At 41.2% G+C, this 27,980-nt stretch overlaps 1 protein-coding gene across 1 annotated transcript in view; it reads left to right on the top strand.

Moving 5' to 3' along the window:
- The window catches only part of Grin2a (glutamate ionotropic receptor NMDA type subunit 2A), a 440,150-nt gene that overhangs the window by 287,900 nt on the left and 124,270 nt on the right, over positions 1-27,980 (top strand). The window contains exon 5 of the mRNA XM_031362288.1: positions 15,435-15,549. Coding sequence (XP_031218148.1) covers positions 15,435-15,549 — 115 coding nt within the window. The remainder of the gene's footprint in view (positions 1-15,434; positions 15,550-27,980) is intronic.

Here is a 27,980-nt window from a genome sequence, read left to right as displayed (position 1 = left end):
AAATTGAGTGTTGGATTGCATGAATATAAAAATATCATAAAACACATGGTTTTATAGTTTGAATATGAACTGTCCTTCATAGGTTCATGTATTAAACACTTGGTTTCCCAGGTCCATGTTGGGAAATATTGGACATAATCACCAAGAACTTTATTTGGAAAGTCATAGCTGGCTTCCAGTCACCTCCTCTCTGTTTTCCTGGGTCCATTGAATGAGCTACTTCTGCCACATGCTCCCATGGCTATGATGTTCTACCTTGCTACAGACAATGGAACTGTAAATTCCAAAATCATGGCATGTGTATTCTGAAACTGTGAGCCAAAAGAAATCTTGGGTCCCTTAAGTTGTTTATGTCAGGCATTTTTGTTCCACTAGCAAATGGTATGACTAACACATAAAGAGAGACTTGTGCCATCTTTATCACCAAAATCCAGTTAAAGAGTCCCATTCTCTGCACAAGAATCTCTTATGCTCTCCATGAACAGCTACATACTTCTCTTATACTCTCCCTGTACAGTTACATACTTCTCTTATGCTTTCTATGTACAGTTATATATTTCTCTTATGTTCTCTGTGTACAGTTACATACTTCTACACTTTTAACCTTTGGCAATCATTCATTTACCTTCTGCCCCTGTAGTTTGTCTTTTGGAAAACATTCTATAAAACAGAATCCTACACTATATTATAACATATGATGTTTCAAGTATCACTTCTTTCACTCTAGCAGAATGCCTTGTTATTCAATTTCCTTAGTGTTTCTGTTTTATTTTGTTTTTTGTTTTTGCATAACCATCTAGTATTACATTTTATGGATTTCAAGAAATCCCACTTCAAGGTGTTTCATTTAAAGAAATAAAATTTATCTTCATAATTGCCCCATGCTAAAAAATTTCTACTTTCTTTCATGGCTTGACAGATAAGAAGTGTGATTTTTTTAAGTGATGGGAAACAAATTGTTAACCTAAATAAGACAAACAAACAGCCCAAAGGATATATTGGGTCACCCAATAAAAAGAATGCTGTGATCTTGGCAAATTGCATAGTTCTTTCATCACCATGTCTTTTTAACTCCAGAAAGCTAATAATTCCTTCCAAACTGCAACAGAAAGTTTCCAGAGAAGGAATCTGATTGGAGGTAAAATGGACTACCCATCCCTGGGCCAATCAGCATAGCCGGAAGCACTACTTGTGGTGGTTAGGAGTCTGTCATCCAGGAACAGCCACCACTGCTTTCTTAAGACCATGAAGTGTAGGAAGAAGAGCTGAGGACCATGGCTTGTTTTGATGCATGGTATAGAAAGGACGGTTAGGGCAAATGAGGTTGGAAAAGCTAAGGACACATAAATCTTATCCTTTGAATAATAGGAGGCTATATCAGCCCTTTTATTGTGTATATTTATATGATGTGTATGTGTGGCACACACACATGAGCTTGGGTACACATTTTATTCCCTACAATATATTCACGAAACTTGGAGCTAGACTACAGCCAACAAGTCTCAGCCATTCCTGTCTCCCCACAGCACTGGACTGAGCACATAGCCTCACTCAGCTTTTTATGAGTGTGGTGGGGATTCAAACTAATGTTTTCCTGCTCCTACAGCAAGCACTCCTACCCAAGGAACCATGCCCCGGCCCCTCCTTTTAGCCTTCTGAGGAAGGCTGTACATGATTTCACTGGAGATTCGGAAATACTTAGCTGACAGTGGGACAAACCGCATTGTACAGTATGGTATGATGGGCATCTGGGAACAGTTCTGTGTACTCAGTCTCTAGGCAGGAGGATAACAACTGTGACACAGAGCACTTTTGGAACAAAAGTGACAGAAATGAACTCTAGCTTGCCTGTCTCTAAGTTTGTTCTCTCCCCTCACAAGCTGCCAGAATCCTACACACCGGGCTGTGAACTATTGTCTCCAAGAAGTATAAAATCTGGCATAAGTGGTGCAGTCATATAGAGTATGAACCAGGAAAGATTGGGGACACATTTCATGTAATATCCATTGAAGGTGGGTGTTCTGGCAAATGAAAGGAAAGGTCTTAGGCAAGCACTGTCATTTTCAAATCTACCCCAAGTGGTAATTTAAATGGTGAATGCATACATTCAGAGAGGAGTGACTCTCCAGAAGTTAACAGCTGGTGGTGACTCACCTACTATTAGGTCAGGACCACTTCATAGAGAAGGTGTCATTTGAGATGGTCTTGTAGAGTGACTAATAAGGATGATATAAACAACAGAAAGGGTAAAGGAGTGTGGATAGGGCTGGGCCAGAAAATCAGAATTTCAAGATCATCCTTGTCTACACAGAGGGCTCAGGGCCAGCTTGAGGCACATGATATCCTGTCTCAAACCTCTCAACTCCCCCACAATGGAAAAGACAGGCAAGGGCCAAGTCAAGTGGGACCACTGCAGTAGAGAGAGCACAGGCTCAGCCATGGGAGGCAGAAAGGATGTAGACTTTGACTTTCTGTTTTGTTGTCACCACTCAGCCTCATGCTTGGTGTGGAGTCAAAAACATGGCCCAGAGGTGAGCACTGACACATTGCTGAAGGAGCCAAGACCAACAGTGTAGCGACTCAAGGGAAGGTCCGATGTTGGCTTCTGGTCTAACCATGTTGTGAAAATCTTAGATGCTTAGAGAGCATCAAATGGAGTGTGTTGCCAGAGCTACCCCAGAAAGTATTGGTTCATAAGAGCCAATAAAAGGAAAGGTTACCAGGCAAGACCCTAGGGCATAAGTGGAGCTTGAATTCAGCCTTGAGCTGAGGAAATGGATCTGCCAACAGAGCATGTCCTGTTTAGTTTTATGTAACTTGACATAAGCTAGAGTCATTTAGGAAGAGAAAACTTCAACTGAGAAAAACCCCCACCGGACTGACCTCTGGTCAAGCTTGTGCTATTTTTCTTCATTGATGCTTAATTGGGAGGGCTCCAGTTCACTGTTAGAATTTGGGCTTGGGCAGGTGGTTCTGGGTACTGTAAGAAAGCAGGCTGAGCATACTGTGAGAAGTGATCCAGTAAGCGGTGTTCTTCCAGGCTTCCTGCTCCAACTCCTTCCTCCAGGTCCCTGCCTTGAGTTTCTGCTTTGACTTCCCTCAGTGAAGGGGTCTAGCCTGAGAGCTGTGAAATGAAGTAACCCTTTCCTTCCCAAGTTGCTTATGATTATGATGTATTATCACAACAAGCATGCCTTGCAAATATGAATACCTAAATTTGATCCTCAGAACCCATCTAAATAATAATAAAAAAGCTGGTGTGTGTGCATTCACATACTCCACTCTCACAATCAGCTTTATAAAACAAACAAAAATTATCAAAAACCAGACAACAAAAAAACTGTTGGGTTTAGATTGTATGTGAAGAGGCAGGGGGATATCTGAATAGAAGTTACAAGGTGTCAGGGCAGAACCAAAGCTTTGTGTGTTCAGCTGGGAGTGGGGAGCTCAGGAGAGAAGATCCATTATTGGAGAGTTGGAAGGAAACAAGTGACTCACTCTCTTGACACTGGATGAGTCTAAACTGGGGCCAATGCTGCTTCATCCAGAGGCTTTGGATTCCAAAAGAGCACAGTTCAGAGCATAGTTATGTCTTTACAGTTCAATTCTGCTAGGATGTACTTTGTTTTAAAATGATAGAAAATGATCTGAATATGTAGCTCAATGGAAAAATACTTGTCTAAGGGTTCATGAGGCTCTGGGTTCCCCCCACACTATAATCTAAGGAAAATCCAAAACATATGTAGCTTATATAAGATGGGAACTGGCTTCTGTTTCCTGTAAATGAGACTCAAGCTTGTCCCTAGCTAGTGTGGTAGTCCAGTTATCTTTGTGACTCTGTTACCTTGGCCAGTGGCTTCTACAGTCCAAAATAACCACAGCTACTCCAACTATCATATCTGCTTTGAACCGTCTCACTATAAGATACTTTCTATAACCTATGTCATTGTACTAATCTTCTCTCTACCCATTAGCCTGAACATAGTTTAGAATTTCCAGATTATAAACTTTATTATTGAATATTCTGTTTCTAGATAAAGTAGGAACTTCCCTTTGTTCCCCTTAAAAAGGTTGCTTTTTCTTTTCTTTTTTACTTTGTTAATTTATTTATTTTCCACTAGAGATGGAATTCCTCAGGCATGCTAGACTAGCCCTCTTCCACCAAGCTGTATCTCCAGAACCCTCCCCCACTTCTCTGTGTTTTATTTTGAGATGGGATCTCACTCCATTGCCCAGGTTTGCCTTGCACTCCCCCTGTTGCCCAGGAAGACTTTGATCTGCCTGCTTCTGCCTCCTGAGGCACTGGGATGACTGGCCTAAGTTATCATGCTGGTCAGGAGATTTCCATTTCCTGAAGCAGAAGAAGGAAAAGGTATTGATGAGTGGTCAGAAGTTCCCGGCCTCCTGCATGGCTGTTCCCCTTGCTTCAAATCCTCAGTGTCTCTCTCCTTCTCCTTTGCAGAAGGAGAAAGTCCCACTGGGCTCGTTGGCTGAGTAATGCTGAGAAAGCCTCTTGAACATAGTGCAATACTAGAAGTTAAGTGGATTGAGTCCCTCACTTTAAGTAGTTACTCTTGCATAACCAAGGGGCTGAGACAAGAAATGAGGTTTGAATATTAGGACTCCTCTCTGTGACACTATAGAGAAATGCACACATAGTTGCTCTCCATTTTGATGAACACAGGCTTTTCCCCAAATGATAGAGGAAGTTTCAATGTATTAAGGAATTAAGAGGTGTCAGGAACTCCAGAGCACCATGGGCTAAGCCTTCCATCTTGGCTTTCTAGCTACTTTGTTTGATTGTTTCTACACGCTGTGAAGAACAGAGAGAATGGTGACCAGACTGATCCACAGGGCTTGTTTACAGGAGAGGGCTGAGCCCTGTGCCTTCCTGCATTCGATGCTGTGCTCTGAGCACAGAGCCACACACTGCTTCATGTTCTCTATGGGATATGTAGTAGCTAACAAAGGCTGCTAGCAAGCCCTTATTTCTGTGCACCCATGTCCCATGGGGGAGGGTTATCCACACATCCTAACGTGAAGCTATGTCTTGTACCGAGTCCCATTGATCATATCTTCTATGCATTTCTTTTTTCCTCCTCGTTCCCCTCCTTCTTGTGGATGGAAACAATATCCCATGCATATCTGCTTTTTAAAGATCTTTACTAGTTGGCAGAGTACTTGCCCAGAGTGCCTGAAGCCCTGGGAGCTAACTACAGCAGCGCTGCACAGAGCATGTGTGGAACCTTACCCCTGTGACCCAGTCCTCAGGAGGTGAAGGCAGAAAGACAGACACTAAAGACCAGCCTAGGGCACAGATTTAAAAAATACAAAGGAAATATCTCGAGTAGTCTCCAAGCATGGGGGTGGGTGAGCAGGTAAAGCCGCCAGCTGCTGCCCACCTCTTCTGTACTGTCCTTAGAACCACGTCAGAAGTTGCTTGTGTTGACTTCCTCCAGCCAGTTCCAAGTGGCTGGGCAAGCACTGGAGGTAAATAGGGGTACATTTTGTGCTACTTTAATATGTTATTAATTTCACTCAGACATTATAGATTCCCCCATTCTAGGTTTCCTGGCATATCCCACATATATGGAACAGTAGCCAGCTGAGATTTGAAAAACCGCTTTGTTGATGCCCATTCAGATGTCCAGTAACTTTCAATAAGCAAAGGAGATTCTGGAAACAAACAAGAGGCCTTAGAAAATTTCTTGTCTGCAGCCAGTTCACTGGAAATAGATACTGAGCATGATAAAGCCTCCAGTGTCTGCTCCCGCATTTGTTCCTTTGCTCAGAGCATGCAGAAGCTCCGGCCAGGAGGTGCACACTCTACCTCCTATTTTAGATTTGGAGGAATCCAAAGACAACCTCCTGCTTTTTAAACATTTACGATTCAGTGTCAGCCAGTCCTGGCGGTACAGGTTTGCAAGCCCATTTACTTGGGAAGCTGAGGTAGAAGGATTCAAATTCAAGGGCTGCTTGGTTATAGAGTGAGTTCAAGTCCAGCCTGGGCTATTTTTCAATTGGCTGCAATAATAGAAGTTAAGTGAGAGGAGTGATTCATTTTCTCCCTCTCCCTCTCCCTCTCCCTCTCTCTCCCTCTCCCTCTCCCTCTCTCTAGCCCTCTCCCTCTCTCTCCTTCTCCCCCTCTTTCTCCCTCTCTCTAGCCCTCTCCCTCTCTTTCCCTCTCCCCCTTCTCTCTCTTCCTCTCCTCCCTCTGTCTCTCTCCCTCTCGCTTCTCCCCTTTTTCTCTGCAGCCATTTAGAAAATTCATTTATGCCACTATTTCTGAGTCTGTCTCATGTGAACTGGCCTGGACAATGCAGACTGCGGGTTGGAGTTAGAGAATTAAGCCCTGACATTTGCTTCTTGGCTCTGCATTAGGTATTTAGCAATTGTTTGGGGGACAGAAAACCTCTAGCAAGCCAATGAGTTGAGTACAGGGGAGGACAAATGGAAAGCCATGCTCATCAGGGCATTGGCCACATGAAATGGGGCGAGGTGAGCAAGGTGACTGAAGGGAATGGGGTCGCGGAGGTGGGGGTAGGAGAAAGCACAAAGAGTTCTTTCATGAGAGAACAGTTTCAGGTTTGTTTTCCCAATGCTAGAGATTAACTCCAGATCAGAGGATCCATGTGCCAGGCTAGAGATTTACCCTGAGCAACCAGAAAGCTCTAAGCTGAGAACAGTGTGAAAGAGATTGCAGACCACTGGGGGGGGGTCTAGGGGGGGAGACATTGGAGGAGCAGAAAAAAAGAATTTAGAAAAAGTACCCAAATCTTGTAGAAATGAGCTGGAAAACATGAACAGATAAAAAAAAATCAATGACTCTGATTTGCAAAACATGTAAGTCAAGTGACGAAGGGAGAGGCTGCAGCACAGGTCTACTGGAAGACGCACGAGTTTAAGGGCTGGAGAGATTCAGGAAAGTGGCCCCCGAACATGGGAAATGGCAGAGCAGATGGGAAGTTAAGGGAAAATTGAGAAACACTAAATGGGTTACAGTGGCATTTATGAAAGAGTAAGAGAATTAAAGTCTAGAGGGAAAGGGTGAATAATAAATATGTCTAGAGAACATTTCAAATAATCAAGTTTTGGAAGTTAAAAGAGACAACTGTGAGGCAAAAAAGACTAAGTGGGAACGCAGAAGAATGAGACATTTGGTGGACACAGCTGCTCACAGAACACATGTACTGCCTCTGACAGAGGTCTGAGGGAGACTGAGTGTGACCACACTCAGGTGAGACCTAGAAGTGTGCCTGTAAACAGACAGAACTGCATCACAATGGAGTGCTAGGCAAAGAAGCTGAGTGGGAGATAGTGTCCATTAGCTACTGTGTACTGGACATGCGCAAAGCATCCTGTGTGCTTTTGTTATGTTAGGTGTTGGGCAATGATACGGTTTAAGTCTTCTTACTATGATATAGTAGTTATTCCTATTATATGATTCCTTATGATATTTTAATGTATGTGTAATATATTCTGGCTGTAATCTACTATCCTCTCTTGTTCTCTGCACTTGTGCTGAGCCTTTTTCTCCCCAAGTGTCCCCTCTCCCATTTTCAGTTGATATTGTTGTTTTTGTTTGTTTGTTTGCTTGTTTTTGTTTTTAGTGATCCAATGAGTTTAATTAGGGTTATTGGCAGGACCATGGGAACATTACCAATAGCTACACCACCAAAGAAAATGTCTCCTTCTGCCAATGATCATCATTAACCTATAGGTCCTCAGAGAAGGAGCGTCATTAGCCCTTCATAGCTAAATGGTAGGATGCTAGCCTGGTTCATCTTGTGCAGGCTATCACAGCAGCTGAGCATTCAGAATTGCAGGGGCTAAGCCATGCCTGGGAGACAGTGCTCTGCAGCACTTCGTCCCCTCCTCCAGCTCTTACACTTTTATTTTTTGGCCTTCGTCTGTTCTAGTTCCTGAGTGCTGGTGACATAGATGCCCCATTTAGGACTCAGCTTTCAATAGTCATCAGTCTCAGCCCTTCGACCAGGTGCACATCTCCACAGTAACAGACAGCAGCACTAACTCATCTGTAGGCATAAACACGATTATTTACAAAGCAATCTGATGGTCACAACATGGCATTTAGCAAAAACAACAGCAAAGGAGGTGAAGGGAGCTTGGAGCATGCTAAGATGCTTCCCAGGTGGTCCAGCAGAAAGCACTGGCATATCTCATTCTTTAACATCGTGAAACATCAACTCCTTAGAAATGGCAATTCTGTTCTTGCTCATGGCAGTCTTTGACCAGTACTAGCTCTCTGCCAGGCATTATGTTCACTAGAAATACAACATTAAACAAGCAAAGGGTGGGCAAGGGGTTTACTTTATGACATGTGCATTTTGCTTATTAAAAAGCAAAGTAAAATAGCAACAAAATACAAAGAAAGCCTAGCCCAACCATGCAATAGAAACTGAAATCTAGCTTCTATATGTGAGTTCTGAGGGGAATTAAACTCAGGTTTCATGCCTCTGTGCCTATCTCTTGGGTTATCATTCCATACCCTCCTGTGACCTTATCACTTTATTTTAAACAAAGTATTTTTAAAATCTAGGGTTGGGGCTAGAGAGGTAGCTCAGTAGTTAAGAGTGCATACTGTGCTTGCAGAACACCCAGGCTTAGTTCTCAGCACCTATGAGGCACAGGTCACAGCTGCCTATAGCTCCAGCTCCAGGGGATCTGATGCCTTTTCCTGTCCTCCATAGGTTCATGAACTAATGTGGACAAACCCCACATAGACACACATAGCTCACCAACAGCAGCAGCAGCAGCAACAACAACAGCAGCAACAACAACAACAACAACAATCATAAATGTTAAAAACAATAAAATTCAGGGTTTATATCAGACCGATGGCATGTCCTGGTCTAGACCATCCACATAGCTAGTGCTTCATAATCCTATGCAGCTCCTCCTTACATCAGAGACACTGCAGGTGAACTTGAATTTCTGGCCCAGTTTGTGATATAGGAAGTATGGCGTCCTTGTGCTCTCCTGGGCCTGGTTCATTAGTAGATAAGAAAATGCAGATAGTAGAGAAAGGGCCATTCCAGGTAGTCAACAGCCTCACATCCCCAAGGCTGTGGGGTGAATCTACTACAGGAAGCTTGTGTGCACATGTGTTGCAAATAGTTCATTTTCTTGGGTTAGTGCTATTTTGACCAGTTTGCCATCACTGAATAATTGGAAGAGAAAGGCGGACCTTTGCAGAATATCAGCAGCTTACCACCTTGGGTATTTTGCTAGCATGCTTTCTTGTATTTATTGCTCCTGATGGAAATATTAAAGATATAAATTGAAGCTTAGCAGCCACCAGGGGTTCGAGTATTTTTATCTAGGTTGCTAAAGGTGTGTAATCAATTTTGATAAGCAAGACAGTGATATGATTTTACTGTTTAATACAAGTGCTCAGCAGATAATAATGGGAGCAGAGCAAAGTGGCATATAATGGTATCTCCTACAGTACAGAATTTTGCTCTGGTGTAAGTTTAAGTGGGAAGAACGCCTAAGGAGACGTGGACTGTCCTTCCTAGAAGCTGGGTGGAGGAAATGGAGTTAATATGTATTCTCTCCTTGCCAACTTCATAATGAAATTGGTGTTCAGCAGAAATTTCTGTTAAAGCTTTTTGTCTCTCCTGCAGAAGACAGGAGCTAGACAGAGATGATATCAACATTTAGTACATGGAGTTGCTGCTCTAGAATACTGAATACTGAAGATGAAAGAAATGGATGGGACCAGGGGATCTGCTGGACCCTGAAGGGTATCCTTCAGTGACCCACAGACTTCCAAGTGGGCACCACTTTCAAAGCTTCTACCTCCTGCCAACCATAGCACCTAGGCTTCAGTGCTTCAACCTATGGGTCTTTGTGGGAGGCAGTCAAGATTCAACCTGTAGCACTTACCTTCTAAACAGAAAAAACAAAACAAAACAAAACAAGAACAAAACCTAAATAAACAAAATATTTCCAAATCTTTTGATACAAACATTTGTATTAATACAATTGTATCAATGACATTGTCTTAATACAAACATCTTAATTATAAACATTTAGGCTATGAACTAGACCTTGTCTAACCTCCATTAATCCATGAACTGGCCATTCTAGCTACGATTTTGGGGTATGAGGCACAGAAAGTCCTTGGGTGACTGTTTTGTTTGTTTTTATTGTTATTGTTGGTTTGTGGTTTTTGTTTGTTTTTTACTAGTGTGGCTCATTGTTAGAGAAATTCCACTGCAATTCAACAGTGTTCTGTTGCAATTGTTGGCCTGTTGGTGCAATCACTTTGCCCCTGCCCCTTCGCTCAATTTCTTGCCTTGATTACAAACTGGTCCCCTCTGCTTTTCTCTGCCTTATAAACTCTCTCTTCCAGCCCCCAGAAAACAGAATGAGCACAATCCCCTACTGCAGCTGATGAGGCAATTTCTTCTGTCTTTAGCTTTCCATCTCAAGCCATTATCCCCTACTCCCAGCACACCCTATCTCCCAATCTTTCTGACCTGATTCTAACTCTGATCAAATTAACTATGAAGCTTTTTCTCTCTCTGCCTTTGACTATGCTGTTTGCTTCATGCAAATTGTAGTTGCTATCCCCTACCATCTGACTACCTGACCTTTTCTCTTTCTCCACATGACCCAAACATGAACTACTTTGTTTCCTGATCTAGCTCAGGATTTGCAATAAAATTTACCATAGCTTACCTTCTGCACATTATCAATTTAAGTAACAAACATATGTAATTGTATATTTGCCTTTCTTTACTGTTATTTTTGTGACCATCTCCCTAGATGTGAAAGCTGAATGATTGTTTCTGTGTTTCTTTCTTAGCAGATTTCATGACACAGGGTATGCTTGATATATAGTAGGTCCTCAAAAGACTATTGGATGGAATAATGGATGGGTAGATTGATGAATGATTGATGGGCTTATGGATAATTAATATGTCAATGTGTAGGTAGATGGATAGATTGGTGGAGAGACAAATAGATGGATAAGTGTATTGATGGGCATATCGATAGATGGATCAAGCTGTGTGGATGATGAATGTAATTATGCATAGATAAATGAGTGAATAGGTAGAAGGATAGATAGATATTTGATGGGTGGATGGATGACTAAACATATTGCTCTGTAGATAGATTTATGCATTGATGAATATATTTGCATATGTAGATATGGATGGATGGCATGTCTAATGATGATATGTCAGTAGCTATCGAGCATCCACTGGGCTCTTACTGTGTGCCAGGCAATTTGGAAAGACCAAAAATTGTTATAGAAATGAAACCAAAATTTCAGCTTGGAAGACAAAAGCAGCCTTATTTAGCTCCTAATTAGTTACATTGAAAGACCACTGACAATGAGGAATTTGAAGGAAGCACAGGGGGCGTAACTGGAACACTCCTTAGATGTTTCTATCTAGGTCTACTTAGCTCATCATACATCAGCAAAGAACCACCAAAGGGAAGAAGGAAGAAGAGCCAACAAGTCTCCACTGCCTGAATAATGAATGGTGCTCAACCCATGAACCAAAGTGTTGATGCCTCTGATGCAGGGGCATTGCATGGCTGCTTCTGCCTGAGTGCTTTGCTGTTTACAAGCTTCTTTTCATGGTTCTCCATGGCCTTCTGAGCAAATGTCCAGTGCTTGAGAATGCCATACAAGGGCCCCATGGTCAGTTCTTAGAGCTCTTTATAGAATTACTAGCTCCTTAACAAGCTGCCTCCTGGTGTATGTCACTCTCAGGTGGTAACCTCTCTGACCAGGATGCTTTCTCCTACCTTCCCTCTGTTCTCCAGTATCTCTCAGAAAGGCTCCCCAGGTATTCTGCATTGAGCTAGGAAGCCCTCCTCTGTTTTTGCAATTTCTCACATTCTCCAACTCTCATGATACCATTGGTCTATGAAATATGTTTATGAATTATGGAAATGTTGGTCAGAGGATAGAAAGGCACTGGGCCTCTAGTTCTGCATCTACAGGACTCACTGTATGGACTCATATATAATATAAGAAACTGCAATGAATAGCTATGGAGTTTAGAAAATATTTTTCTAGGTTTGGCAGGACAGCTTAATTGGTAAAGGGCTTGCCTTACAAACACAAGCATCTGAATTTGATCCTCAGAACCCACATAAAAGTGCCATCATTATGGTGTCCTTGAGTCCCAGCACTGAGGTGGCAGAGACAAGTGGATCCCTGGGATTTGCTTATCAGCCAGCCTAGTCTATTTGTCAAGCTCCAGGCCAGTGAGAGACCCTGTCTCTGAACACAAGGTGGGGACATTCCTGAGGAATGACATCAGAGTTGTTCTCTGGTATAAACACACACACACACACACACACACACACACACACACACACACACGTACATGCATCCATGTACATATATACATATGCCTCCCCATGCACATATATAAGGCAAATGTCTTCCTAGAAAACTATCATGTTCCACATAGAATTGTGATTATTCTGCTTTTGTGCAGAACAATGATTTTGTTGAAGTATAACAGTGCAAATCATTTGAAGAATGAAAGGTGCCCAGAGTGAAATGGAAAGTGGCTGCAACTCTCCTCACTGACAGGCTCCTCTCTGTCTTTTTCCTACTTAACATGAAGTACTGAGTGCTTTCTCCACAGCATTCGTGTGTTGCTGAGAACATGAGGTTTAAAAATGATTACAGAGATGTGCGTGCATGTCCATGCCACCTGTATACAGGAACTCTTGGAGGCCAGAAGAGGGTGTGTGATGTCCTGGGGCTGGAGTTTCAGACATTTGTGAGTCACTTGATGAGGGTGCTAGGAACCAAACTTGAGTCTTCTGGAAGAGCACTGAGAGCTCTTAAGCACTGAGCCGCCCACCCTGAGAACATGACTTTTAGTGATGCAGATGGCCCGTAAGTTGGATACACAGCCCTACTCCTCACCGTTTTCCCTGTTTTTTCCGATTATTCCTGGAACTCTGGTCTCTCTTATGTGGTTGATTCTGCAGTACAGAGGTCAAAGGTGGACCTGTGACCCACTAGGCCAGTCTCTTTTGGGGGACTTTGTAGTCTTCTCTTTGAATATTTTCACTTCTTCATCTACTTCTGATGAAATAAATATAAAGCCAGGGAATTCTTTCAAGCCTCTTTTTCTGATGAAGTTTTCAAATGCTGTCTATCATACTGTTTCTATGGAGTCTGTGAAGGATGTCTTCTAATTTTTTCCTGCTTTATTGTGTGTATGTGTACATGCACATATGCCACAGTGTGTGGAGAGCCGAGGATAACTTTCAGGAGCTGGCTCTCTCCTCCCATTCCATGGTTTCTTTCCCAGGAATAGAACTCTGCTCTTCAGGTTTGGTGGCAAGTCTCTGTCTGCTGAGCTCTACTGCTGGCCCTTAGGACATAGATGGAACATTCCATTTATCTCAGACTTCATAGAGCCACTTTTCATTCCAGTTCTGGTGGATGGCGCTGTGTCTTCCCACTGGAGTCCAACTTGATCACATGTAAGAGAATTTGGAGAATCTAAGCAGAGAGGGAACAAAGATTTTTACTGCACTGACTGATGTCCCCTGTAAATATACCCGGGCCAACATTGACTCCACGGATGTGACCTAGGTCCTTAAAGATGTGCTTCTTCATCCTCCTTCAAACCCAGCTCAGAATCCTACTGGTTTTCCATTTTCTCTGTCTTGTCATTGCTGCTCTTCTTCATTTTCTCCTTCTTTCCCTCTTCTTTGGCAACCACCAGGGTCAAAGCTGCCTCTGTCTTCCACCTTGATTGAAGAAACGACATAACCCTGTGAAGATCACTCTGCATGCCTGCTAGTCTCCTTGTCCATTCTCTACATGGCCACACAGTGATACTGCTGAAGTGCTAGTCTACTGCCTTGATCAATAGCGTCTCACTTGGAGATTAAGACAAGACTGAACAAGGCCTACAAAGTTCAACACTGCCTGCTTTGTCCACAATCTCAGGCTTGTCTAATGTCACATTCTCTTTCTATCTGCTTCAGTTTTAATCATCAGTATGGAGTGTCTAGTACATACCACAGACCTTTGTTCCTTTAGCCTGTTCCCATCTTCTCTTACCTAATCAATGTTGACCTACCTCCATAGATAAAAATATACTTCCTGAATCTAATATACCTTTCTTTCTTTCTTTCTTTTAAGAGAGAGAGAGAGAGACAGAGAGAGAGACAGAGAGAGAGACAGAGAGAAAGAGAGAGAGAGAGATGGATATATGTGCTTATATATGTGCACTTATCATGTAGGTAGAAGCCAAGGAATGACATTGGGTATCTTCCTCAGTTAATTTCCATGTCGTTGTCACTGTCATCATCATCATCATCATCATCATCATTATCATCATTATTATCATCATCATCATCATCCTCATCGACAGAATCTCTCACTGAACCTGGAGATCATCAATTCAACCAGATTAGCTTGCCAGCAAGCCCCAGGACCCATCCTATTTCTGCAGCTGCAGCAGCAGCAGCAACAGCAGCAGCAGCAGCAGCAGGATTGCAGGCATGTGTGCACACACACAGCCTTTTAACAGGATGTGAGAATCTAAACTCAAGTCCTAATGTTTACACAGCAGACATGTTGCCATGTGAGCCATTTCCTCAACCCCTTATTCCTTTTCTTGTAGCGTGTCAGAGATGTGTGGTTAATCAGCTAAGATCTGCCCTCTCCTAGACTGTAAACTCATGAGAGCAGGTATCACATCTGTTCTCTTGTTTATCTCCATCCAACTAACTATGCCCTGACAGGTAGCAAATACATATTAGCCAAATGAGTAATAAACAGATGGGCCATCATTGCTTTGAAGTTAGATATGTGTGGTTTCTGAGGAAGCAGTTTCCTTCAGGGAAACATAAGAAAAGAGAACAGAATACACAGGCCTATGAAGATGGCTACATGGTTAACAGTGCTCCCGTTGGGACCAGAATTCTGTTCCTAGCATACACGGCAGGCATCTCATCACTACCTGTAACTCCAGCTTCATGGAATCCAATATTCTTTTGTCCTCTATCCTTTAACATGCATCTGGACACCCACACTCACCTGCAGGCACACACGCATGTACTTGTGCACTCACATGCACACAAACACAGTTTCAGGGAGGGAGAGAATGATGTGCATTCAAATCCTCATATAAGAAGCGAATTTTGCTGTCAAAGGTGTTAGACAGTTGATTATTAATGCCTAGATACAAGACTAGAGTTCTGAGAATGAGTCCAGGCTGTGTATCAGAGTGTGTGTCATCACCAGTGCTTCTGTAGGTCCTAATAGGTCCAGAGTTGCAGGCTCTATATGATGATAAGCAATGGGTGTGCATGTTTATACTCTAATATTGTGCTGATAGCAGCACCCACGCCATTGTTGGATGCCTCTTTAAGTCATCCCTAATTGTGTCTTTGTCTTTTCCTCCATCTAGATTTATGGTCAATGTGACTTGGGATGGCAAGGACTTGTCCTTTACCGAGGAAGGTTATCAGGTGCACCCCAGGCTTGTGGTGATTGTGCTGAACAAGGACCGGGAATGGGAAAAGGTGAGTGTGTGCAGAATGCAGGGATGGAATGAGTATGGGCAAAGCAGGGAAGGCACCTTCTTCCACGGAACTTCCCCTGTAGTGGCTGGGAGCTTCCATCCAAGGCCCAGGCCCAGCCTTTCTGAGAGCCAGGCAGGTGCTCATATCCCATGCTGTCCTCATATCCCAGAAGGGATGGTTCTGGGCAGACTTAGGACAAGATGTTCAAGCTTCTCTTATAGAAAAGCAGTAACAAATGTCCACTGTGGCAAAGATCTCACTGACTTTCTTTAATCTTCTAAGCATGTACCATGTTCACCATTTGCCATATTGTGAACACCCTGTATTCTAATTTGCTTAATCTTTTACTTGAGTAAAATAGTTTTCAAAATGTCAGAGTATCACTTCTATGGCTGTCTGTAAGTCATAATGGGAAGAAGAGTGTAATTCTCACAAAGTACATGTTAAAGACACACAATGACACCTGTCTCATGGCACACCCTCTCCCTCCTCATCCCAATTACCAAACCAATCGCCACATAGCAAATGCAACAAGAAGACATCAGGAAATATCATACAGGAAGAGGCAGAAGAAGTGTAATAAGGACTAGAAGATGGGGAAGAGAGGTGTGAAGATGGAGAAGAGAGGTGTGAAGATGGAGAAGAGAGGTGTGAAGATGGAGAAGAGAGGTCTGAAATGCTGTCTTCTGAACAGGAATCATGGGTATTGTGCTTATGAACTCACAGTAGCCGTGGTTACCTGTCTAGATCTGCACAAGATCAAGCAAGTTAGAGGTCCTGCATAGAGGAGGGAGAGGCTCCTGACCCCTTATTCCTAGTGGAAGAGCTATTGATCTTGATGGTGGCTAGGGAAGTGGGAGTCACTTTCTCTTGGAGTGTGGTCACTAGTAGCATGTTCATGCCCCAGTGGGTCATGCCACAAACACGCACCTGCACACATATAGGCTGCACTAATTGGGCTTAACCAATTACAATAAAAATAAAAATGTAAATAGATCAAAGTAGAAAATAGTATTGCTGACTAGTATTTGGCTAGATAGACCTTCTTTCTAAAAAATGTTAGCATCTTGAAGTTTCTCATTGCTTTGCACATCAAATGGAAGAGAGACCCTAGTGAGGAGGAAGGCACCAGGGTTTTGTGTGGGAGGATCACACAGCTAACAGGAAATAGGAGAGAACACTCTATAAACAGGAGCCTAGATTTTCAGGCCCAGGCACAGATTCCTAGAGGATACGGTAACAAGGTAGCTCAAGAAAACTTGCCTGCTCCCTTTACCAGATGTGAAATGTATGTTCCTTCAAGAACATGTGAAAAATTCACCAAGGTAGATTTATTTTGGAATGTAAAATGAGTCTTGTATTTGGAAAGATTGAAATGGTATGGATCGAACCTTGTAATTAGATCAGTATTCAAATTAAATTCAGCAATAAATTCAGTATATCCAGAAAATGTATATTTGGAAATTATGACACACTTCTACATAAATCTTAGGTGAAACTAAAAATAAAAAGACATTAGAAAATATTTTGAGCAGAGTGATAATGAAAACATACATACCAAAACCAGCAGAGTAAAGCCGAATATGTGTTAGAGGCAATTTATGGCTGTAAATTCATTATAATTAAAAGGAATCAGTGGATGAAGAGATGGATCAGCAATTAAGAGCACCCAGTCCAGCTCCCAGCATGCATGTTTGATGGCCTATAACTGTTTGCAGCCTCAGCTTAGAGGACCAATGTCTGTCTACTGGCTTTCTTGGCTATCCATTTATACATGGTATGCATTCACACAGACACAGATATATGCATAAAAATAAAAGTAAAATAATATAATTTTAAATTTAAAAGCAAAAATTTTAAGATAAAATTAAAATCCCTTTAAACAGGAAAATTGTAAAGTCCATAAATCTCTTGAAGGAGAGAGAGAGATATATAGATTTAGTTAGAGAGAGAATAAGAGAGAGAGAGATAGATAGAGAGAGAGAGAAAGTAACAGAGAGAGAAAGAGAAGGGGGTGTCATGTCTCTAAGATCTCAGCATGGGGAGGCTGAGCCAGACCTTGTCTCTCTGTCTATTTCTCTGTCTCACAACATATAGAAAGCTAGAAAAAGGGCCCAAATGAAGCAGAGGAAAAATAATAGATATACGATTAAAACTGTGTACAAGCCAACTCTAGGAAAAATATTTAATAACGTTCATAATTCATAGCAAGAATAATTATGCAAAAAACATAAATAATTAATATTAAACTTCAAAAGTGATATCACTATAGAATCACAGATTCTAGGTAGTAAAGAAAAAAAACACAAAAAATTTATGTCAACAAATTTGACAGTATTGATAAAATGGGAAAATAATTCAGAGAAACATGATTTTTCCAAACTGATACCAGAAGCACTCAGTCTTCTGAATTTGCTAGAATGCTGAATGTATAACAGAAAAATATTTCTTTTGGTGAGAAAAAGTAATTTATCTGCATTGCTTCCATTTTCTACTGTGGTGTTAGGAATAAGGGGTCTTCGTGTCTCGATGACCTCACTGTGAATTCAATCACATGTTTATAAAATCAGTAACACTAATGTACACAAAATTTTTCACCATCTTACTAATCACAGGCAATAATGCTGCCTAAAAGGATAATGCATCATAGATAACAGGTTTATTTTAGGAATGCAATATTAGCTTCACATTCAAAAAGGAAATTGATGTAATTTGCCATATTAACAGAATAAAGGAGAAAATTATATAGTTATTGCAACAGATGCAGAAAACACATTCAACAAAAGATACTATCCATCTTGATAAGAGGGCCAATTAATTTCTTAATCTGATGAAAGCTGCCTATGAAAATACTATAGCTATATTTTTTAAATATAATTCTTTCATTATTTAAGAATTTACACATGGATACAATGTTTTGATGATATTTACCTCTGCCCCTGAAGCTCCTCCTAGACCCTCCAACATGTCTCTATTTCAACTTCATGTCCTATTTTTAATTTAATTTTTTATTTTAATTCTTATGGCCCATGGAGTCTAATTAGTGCTGTTCGTATGCACATAGATTCGTATATGGGACAACTCACCAGGTACCTCACTGCTAATGAAAGCAGATGTATTAGCCCCCAGCCACTGACTGTGAGCAACTCTTCAGCAAGGGAAAGGGGCTGTGCGATGGGCTGTTGGCCAGTTTGATCTTGGGCAGGTCTGGTGCAAGCAACCACAGTAGCCATGAGTTTGTAAGTACACTGGGCCTGTCATGCCTACAACCACTCTCCAGCTAACGTTGTATTTGATGGTGAAATAGTGAAAATGATCTGTGAAGGTGAAGTGATCCTGATGGATGAGGAAGAAGATGGTGTGAGCCTTCCTGATACCTGGCATAAAGTCAGCTCGAGGCCAGAGGAAAATAAATGTGTGCTCTTTATTTACATGATGTACAAAAAAAAAAAAAAAAAAAAAAAAAAAAAAAACTACTGAGACAAATGGTAGGCTTGTGTCAAAACTAAAATCAGGACATTTCTAGATGGTGATTAAGGAGAATGTGGAAGGCCCAAGAAGACTTCAGATTTCTTTTCTCTTCTTTTATATTTGAGATTATAATATAATTTTATCATCTCTCTCTTCTTTTACACCTCCAAACCCTCCTATATACACCATCTATCTCTCTTTCAAATTCATGGCCTCCTTTTTCATTAATTGTTGTTACATGTATACATAATATATAATATATATGCCTAAATATTACCTGCCCAGTCTGACAGCAGATTTCTTAAACATCCAATAAATATAAAAACTACAGTCTTTCAAAATAAGTAGCATTTTGCTATATAAAAATTTAGAAATGAGAAAGACAAGATACAAATTGGAAGAAATTATACATGTATGTTATGAAGGATACATATTTAAAATATGTAAATGATTTATCAATCAATAATAAAAAAGATCAAGAGTATTAATAAAAACAAAAATTATCTTAGATATATCACAAAAGATACTACTTAAATGTTGATGCATTCTGAGAAATGCTTAATATCAGTGGTCTTGAGGAACATGTAAATATCTGTGTGTGTGTTGTGCTGGGAATGAACCCAGTGACTTTTGCATGCAAGGCATGTGCTCGTCCCTGATCATATTCCCATCATAGGATCATGCAAATTAAAATAATTTCTAGGACTCAGGTTCACACCTACTTAGCGGCTATTCATGAAAAGAATTTGAGTATTATTTTCTAGTGTGGACATAGAGTTTCACACATTACAGCTGAGAATCTAAATTACAACCTGCAAGGGAAATTGTTTGGCTATGGCTTTATGAAGAGAAACACATATAACACAGAGACCTTGTCATACAGGGGTGCCATCCCTAGTTACAAACAGTAAAGAGATACATGCATATACCCAAGCACACATGTGGATGATAATTTTATAGCATGTAAAATTTTACCCATGTAAATTTACCCATACAGCAAAGTGTCAGAAATAACCCAAGGAAATGAGTAAATAAAATGTGGCATATTCACAAACTGACTACTCATTAATAAGAAGGAAGAAACTATTAATATGTATATTGATGTGGATAACTAACATACATTATGCTAAACCAAGGGAGACAGAAACAAAATATTATAATGCATTATTCCTTTTATATGAAGTTCAAAAAGAGGTAAGACTTGTTAATGAGGCCTGACAGCAGAACACTGTTGCTGTCTTAGGGAAGGACTGTTGCTAAGAGAATTTTCTAAAGTGATGGCAAGGTTTTCTTTCATGAACATTTCTCAGAATTCACCCAGCTATGGCAGGGAGGTCTGTTTATTTATTGTACCTCTTTGTACTTAATTTTTAAGTGAAATTCTCGAACCTGGGATACTCTACACAATTAACCAACAGATTCTACTGACCCCTCCAGGTACTAACATCCCCTAGAATAACAATAGTTACTTCATGATCATTGATTTGATCCATTTTTCCTCTTGATGACTTACTAAACATATGACTGGATACACTGTTTATTCATTGAACAAAAGAATGATTTCCTACTCTGTTCCTGACACTTTTTGATCCTTGGAATTTATCACTGAGTAACAGGATTCCTAATTTCTATAATTTAAGTCGCTAAAGAGTGTAGACCTGGATAAGATGGGAGTCTATACCTTCCTGGTATGCCCAAGTGGGATGGATATTATCTTCTGGCTTCCCATCCCTGGGGTTTCTCCTCTCTTCCTTCTGATAAACTCTGCCACTCTTCATTAAGTGTCTTATGATTCCATCAATGTACAGTGCTCTTGATGGACCTGAGACTTTGAACATTCTGTGCCAGCTCCTTGCTGGCAGTACCAGGCGAAAGGAGAGAGGTCCTGGTCCCACCGAGGTCTCTTTGGGGGCTGAGCAGATGGCGAGTTTCACAGCCCAAAAGAAATAAACCCGGGCCGGGAGTCTGTCGAAGCAGGAACTCCACTTTATGGCATCAGCTTATCACTTATATAAGTTTGGAACATAGGGAGGGGGATTTTTGGTGGGTAAGATGACATAGGAAGCAGGGAAGGTTGATGGAGTGGCTGACGGGGCCAATGGTAAAGCTCTATGTCAGCAATGGTGGGGCAGAGTGTATTAGTCAGGGTTTCTATTCCTGCACAAAAATCATGACCAAGAAGCAAGTTGGAGAGGAAAGGGTTTATTGAGCTTACACTTCCACATGGCTGTTGATCACCAGAGGAAGTCAGGACTGGAACTCAGGCAGGTCAGGAAGCAGGAGCTGACGCAGAGGCCATGGAGGGATGTTCCTTACTGGCTTGCCTCTCCTGGCTTGCTCAGCCTGCTCTCTTATAGAGCCTAAGACCTCCAGCCCAGGGATGGCACCATCCACAAGGGGCAACTGAGAAAATGCCCCACAGCTGGATCTCATGGAGGCACTTCCCCAACTGAAACTCCCTTCTCTGTGATAACTCCAGCCTGTGTCAAGTTGACACACAAAACCAGTCAGTACACAGAGACAGGGCCAAACCAGTCTTGCTGAGTCACCCCATATGGAAGTGATATTGGTCTCAAAACTCAAGCCAGGCTCGGGTTTGTCCTCAAGGCCCAAACCAGGGGCCAAAATTGGGCCCAACAATTCTGTTTCTTTGTCTTTGTGTATCACTCTTTTATTCATTCACTGTTCCCAAGATTTTTCTTCCACAGACTCCTGCAAAACCAAAATAGGAAGGTTTGCTTTGTGATCATAGGAAAAGGTAGAGGATGTGTGTGTTGTTGGGCTTGGAGGTCATTGGTGTAATCCAGAGTTCACTTTTGAGCTACTAAATCTTTCATGGTTGAGCTTCATGCTCCAGGCTTGCTTTGTGCTGCCTCTGGATTGGGGTCCTATGCCAAGGAGTCAGCTTACAGGCAGGCCTCACTGCAATACAGGTGATAACATTGAATGAAAGAGAGATGCCTTTGACATTCTTCATTTCCAGATATAAAAAATGTTTCTGAATAGTTTGTATAGCTTCCCATTCCTGTTGAGTTACAGAAATCTCCCCCAAACACAGCTCAGGGAGTTGCTGCCCAGTTGAGCTTAGCATGTACAAATAGTTCCTGTCAGTGGTCTATTCTCCTGGCACACAGGGGATCCAGGATTTCAGAAATTACTCCCTGTGCTTCTTTCTGTAAGACAAAGAAGCCAGTGGAGTAGGTAAACACCAGACATGCTATCCCCAAACTTCCCAGAGCACCATGCACTGGCACGGCAGGTCAGCAGAGGGTCAGGGCTTCCAGGAAGGGAGCTGCCATTCTGAGATTCAGCCATACTCTTTTCATCTCAGGATTACCCAATGACATTACTGCCAGTGGAGTATGAAATGAGGGTTTTTATGGAAACCATTAAGGGGTCTCACAGGGGTACTGGACTTTGCTGGGTCTTTGTGTGCAGCTGGCAGGGATTCTTCTACACCTGTGCCTACCAGAACCAGAGTTAAGCAACCTTTCTCTGGCAAATCAGAATTTCTGAGTCATTGTTTCTATTTTTTTCTGCTCATCTTGGAACCTGATGGGTCCAGCGATTCTAGGAATGTTTGAAAATAATATCTTACACGCAATCTAGTGAGCAGCCAATACAGAACCAATCAACAGCCCATGTGCCCATTCCAGGGCCAAAATTCCATTAAAAATGAGGGTTGCAGCCAGGGTGGGTAGGAAACTATTCATATCCTCATGCAATTTACAGCTGAGACAACCTCAGTACGTGCTACTATATTCTTCTGGGTATCACAGAGAAGGAGGAAAGTGCCTTGGCCTGGTCATCTGAGGCTACTATATTCTTCTGGGTATCACAGGGAAGGAGGAAAGTGCCTTGGCCTGGTCATCTGAGGCAGCCTTTCTGAGGATAGGAATTTTAGAATGGGGCTTAGTGGTAATTTGCATTTTATCAAGACCAGGCTGAACCATTTTCTTATCAACAACCCCAAAGCCTTCAGAACAATCACATTAGTCACTTAAGGTTTGAATAGTTCTTAAGTAAAAAGAGAAATGTATGCATATTAACTTTATTAATCATGTGTTTTAAAATTAATAATAAAACTAGTCAGTGTGTGGTGAGAAATGTGGTTTTCATCCTTGGGTATGTTGCAAACAGACTAAACACAGCCAAGTTACAAATTCCAAGATAGATAGGAAGGGAATGTGTATCGGAAGTGATTTAAAGCATTTTGAAGTTTAAGGTCACATATAGATAGGACAAAAACCAACACAAACAAAACCAAAAAAAAAACCAAAAAACCAAACCAAGATTCTGTTAATCCCAAAAGATTCAAAGATCAGATTTCTGAAAAGACATGGGGACCTCATTATGAAATGGGGAGATCCTCATTTGATAGAGGAGATGTGAAGTGGGAAGAGCCTCTTTATGGTGGGAACACCCTCATTTGACAGGGTAAAGCCTGATGTTTATGGGTAGACCATCATTATGATGGGGAAAGCCTTATTTTCATAGGAAAGAACCTCATTATGAGGGAGGAGACCCTCATTTTGATGGGAGAGAGCCTCACTAATTCTTTCTGAATGAAAGTTCCCATTGCCCTTTGGCTGATAGATCTGATTTATCTCCCCATTCTTATGATTCTCATTTCTAACCTTGGCTTTAGTTGCCCTCCACAGAGACACTTCCATATCACTCCTGTATAACTCTGTCTCCTACTCTATAGAGTTGCTTATAAAAACACTTCAAAGCACAAATTTATGCAAAACCAAGGCTGCCACCTTACCCACCCCCAACAAGCTTGTTTGTGGAACCTGTAAAGCTTTGTTCTTCTCCTAGTGTTCCACAAGCCCTCATATTCAGCTGCTGTCTGCTCCTGCTGGAGCATCCAATGATCCTGTCCCATCAAACATGCTCCCTTTGTTGTCAAGGTTACCTCCCTTTTGCAGCATCCCTGCATCTGGGTAGTTCAAAGTGGGTTAGGCCTTTTTTTCACTGTCTCTGCAGACTCACATGCAAACTCTTAAGAGTGTTAGAAGTATGCCTTTCTCATTGTGTGTGTGCAGATTCATCTCTACTTCAACTAGAAGCTCACTCAGGGAAAGTCCCGTTCATCTCGTCTGTTTCTCTAGCTCCGTCAGAAGGATTTGTACAAGGTACAGATGGGCCCCTCTAAAGCTGTCAGTCATGAAGACTGGACTCACCAATTGTTAAGAGCTATTCTATACCAACAACTAGACTGAGAATTTTACATTCATAATCTCATGTAGGTGTTTTAAAAATCATCTGAAGTAGGTATTTTTAATTCTTATTTCAGACATGTAAATTCATGCTCAAAGAGGTTAGTGACCTGATTAAGATCTTTGAGGTAGATAACAAAACCAGAAGTGAATGTTGACCCCAAAAGCTCTACTCCCAAACACTATGTCATGCCCAATAATAGGTAGAGGGGTTTTTAGAGAAGGTGGAGGCTTGACCTTTTACCTCATGCTCATTTTTCTTACCTGATGCAAAAGGTTCTTTTAAGGCCAGTTAATTGGAAAGTGAGGTATAAATATTTGTCATGTCTCTCAGCCTTGTATCTTCCAATTAGGGTCATTAAGGAAGGGGTTGCACCCTGCCTTGTATGTCTTACACAGAATAAAATAGGAGCCACTTGAAGAATTTCTAGTATAAACAAAGAATTTTTTAAATTAACACGTGTACTTATTTATTGCATGTTTGTGAGAGTAAGTATGTCAGAAGAGTTGGTTCTCTCCTACCAAGGATCAGACTCGGGCTTGCAAAGGCTGCTTTTCTCCACTGAGACATCACTCCAGCTCCAGATGGGGATTTTATTAAAGAAAGAAAAAAAGCTGAGCTTGCTTTCAGTCTGTGGCTCTGGTTACAGCATGTTCACTTGCAGTCACATCTAGGGAGGCATGGTGATGTATACAGTGTAGATAGTATTTTAATTGCTTTTTTATGGTATTGAGGACTAAACCCAAGACCTTACCCATAGCATGCAAGTGCTGTAGCACCAAGTCATATTCCCAACACAATTGTTTTTATTTTGAACCAAGGCCTCCTAGAGCCTAGGATGATGTCACTCTCATGATGCAGCTGGCATTCATGCATCACCCACCACACCTGGCCTAGCATGATAGTGTTTTGTTTTGGTTTTTTGTTTTGTTTTATTTTCCAGTACTGGAGGTTAAGGTCAGGGCCTTGTACTTATCTATCAAGCACTCTACCAACCAAATTATATCCATAGCTCTTTAAATTTTAATTGCTACATAATAATTCTGTGCATATATATGATGCTGAATGATATTTCAAGACACATGTACCATGTGTAATGATCTGATAGGATAATTAACAAATCCATTCATCATTTCTATGTGTTTAGAACATTCAAAATCCTCTTCATTAGCTATTTTGAAATACACAGTTAATTATTGTCAATCATAATTACCATACAATGCTACACTGTAATAGAAGTTTTTCTCCCTATCACAACCACACCTCTGGTACCCACTACAGATCTGCTCTCCACTTCCTCATCCTTCCCTTGTAGTTTAGGAGTGCTGTGGGTCCGCTCAACCACTGTGTATGCACTCCTCCATTCTGATCATCATTTTCCTTCTCCACTCACATGTTCATTCTAGTGTAGTTCATAGAATAGTTCATAGAATGCATGATTGATAGATAGATAGAAGATAGACAGACAAATAGATAATAGACAGATGGCAGATAGATAATGGAGAGATAGATAATAGATAGATAAATAGATGGCAGATACCTATAGATAGATAATAAGCAGATGGATTATTATAGATAGATGATAGATAAATAGATTAGATAGATGATAGATAATCAATGGCAGATAGATAATAGGTAGCAGATAGATAATAGGTGGTAGTTAGATAATAGATAATAGATAGATGACAGATAGATAATAGGTAGATGGATGATGGTAGAGAGATGATAGATAAATAGATTAGATAGATAGATAGATAGATAGATAGATAGATAGATGATACAGTGTGTATACAGTCAATATTCTGCAAAAAGTATCTTGCCCAAGAACTTAAATATTTATGTAAATATTATACTTGGATTATACACACAAATATTGCTATGAATATTTAAAAAATAAGGGTTGGAGGAAAGTCTTAATTGTAAGGACACCCATAAATGACAGAGGGTAGAGCAATCAGAAGGAATGTACTTATGTTAGCAACAGAGACGTAGGTCAAACCAAGCATTCTGATTATGGTCAACATTAAAGACATCCAGTGTTTATGTGTATATTTTTAATCTTTTCTTGAATACCCCATCTTTGATATATAACTCAGATGTTCAACACACACTCACAGAATGGCGGGGAGACTGAATTGGACCCATTTCTAGGAACATTCCCAATGAAGGTGTTATAGTGGTCATTTTTTAAAAATTATTTTATTTATTTACATTCCAGCCATTAACTCCACTCCTGATCCCCCCACAGTTTCTCATCCTATTCCTGCTCCCCCTTGCCTCTGAAAAGTTGCTCTCCATTCCCCAGTAGACCTGCCCTTTCTGGGGCCTCAAGTCTCTCAAGAATTAGGAGAATCTTCTCCCACTGAGGCCAGACCAGGCATTCTTCCACTACAGCTGCCATTTTTTTTTTTTTTACAGATGTGGTTCCTTGGGCTATCTGTTTTAGAACTTGCCAAGGAAAGAGGTCAAAGCCTTAGGACTGATACCAGCCGTATCCACATCTATATCTGCTGCTTTCATATGCTCTCCTAGGGGTTTCAATGGTTGTCAAAGATGAAGGGCTAATGTTGGGAGTATGTGCTTACTCCCATCATTCTAAGTTTGTTTGGATCAGAGCTCTCGTCAGGAACCCTCGCTTCTTGGCTTTTATGTCTTCTTTTGTGCTGGGATATCCTGCTAAGCTGAAATGCTTAGGCCAAATGTGACAAAAAAAAAAAAAAGAGGAAAATAATGAAATCTTGTTGAATCTTTCTGTGTGTGGAGGGTACATGTGTGGGAGTGGGCACATGTGCGTGTGGGTGTGCATGCACACTGAGGCCAGCAGTCAGCCTCTGGAGTTGTTCCTTAGGCACCACCTACCTTGTTTTATGGAACAGAATCTCTCACTAGTCTTGGAGCTCACCAATAAGCCAGCCTGGCTAGGTGCTAAGCCTCTGAAATATTTTGTGTTTGGTCAGTGGAATTACAAGCAGGTACCAATAACACCAACTTTTGTTTCATGTGAAAAACACTCTGAAGAAGTAGACAGTTACTAGTAAGACCCAAATGAAGTGCTAGCTATGACTGGGATACAGGACCTAGGTTGTCTTTAGTGCATAGTAAATACTAAGTTATCCAACAGCCCTCTCAGTTAAATCTTCCCACAGAACCAGAAGTGACTGAACTGGGGGTATTTAACCATTCATTTTATCAAGAACTTTTCTCTTGAATAGCATCTGTGTGCACATCTTTGTTGAGGGTCAAAAAATAGTAAAACATCTGGTCTTTTAGAGACTCAGAATCTAACAGGGCACTAGGGTATGTTCAAAACTTGAGTGGAACATGAGGTTGCTGCAGATATGCAGAGTTGATTCTTGGGTCTCAGGGAAGATGTGTATGAGGCAGAAGAGTCCAGAGCATCCATTCAGAACACTTGTCTCCTGGACAGGGTCGCAGGGAAGAAGCTGCTAGGAGAGCCATGCACACAGCTGAAATCCCCCAAACCCCAAATTAATGTCTAGGACTTAAAGCTCTCAAACTCTATTTGGGTATGACTGGCCTATGTTAAACAGAAATTGTGACAAGGCATTCTAAGAATGGCTTAATAGTGTTCACACTTTAAACAGGGATGATAGTTTGCATGAATCTTTGAGCAATGTTCTAAAGAGCTACTTAAAGAAAATGGAGTTATAAAGAAGCCATGCTCTGAAAGGCACATGTAGGTTTTGGTTAACTATTTACTCCTACAATTTATGATT

This window comes from Mastomys coucha, unplaced genomic scaffold (genome assembly GCF_008632895.1).
Source record: "Mastomys coucha isolate ucsf_1 unplaced genomic scaffold, UCSF_Mcou_1 pScaffold12, whole genome shotgun sequence".
Taxonomy (NCBI): Eukaryota; Metazoa; Chordata; class Mammalia; order Rodentia; family Muridae; genus Mastomys; species Mastomys coucha.
Note: the sequence above shows the minus strand (reverse complement) of the source record. Positions and strands in the feature narration are given on the sequence as shown.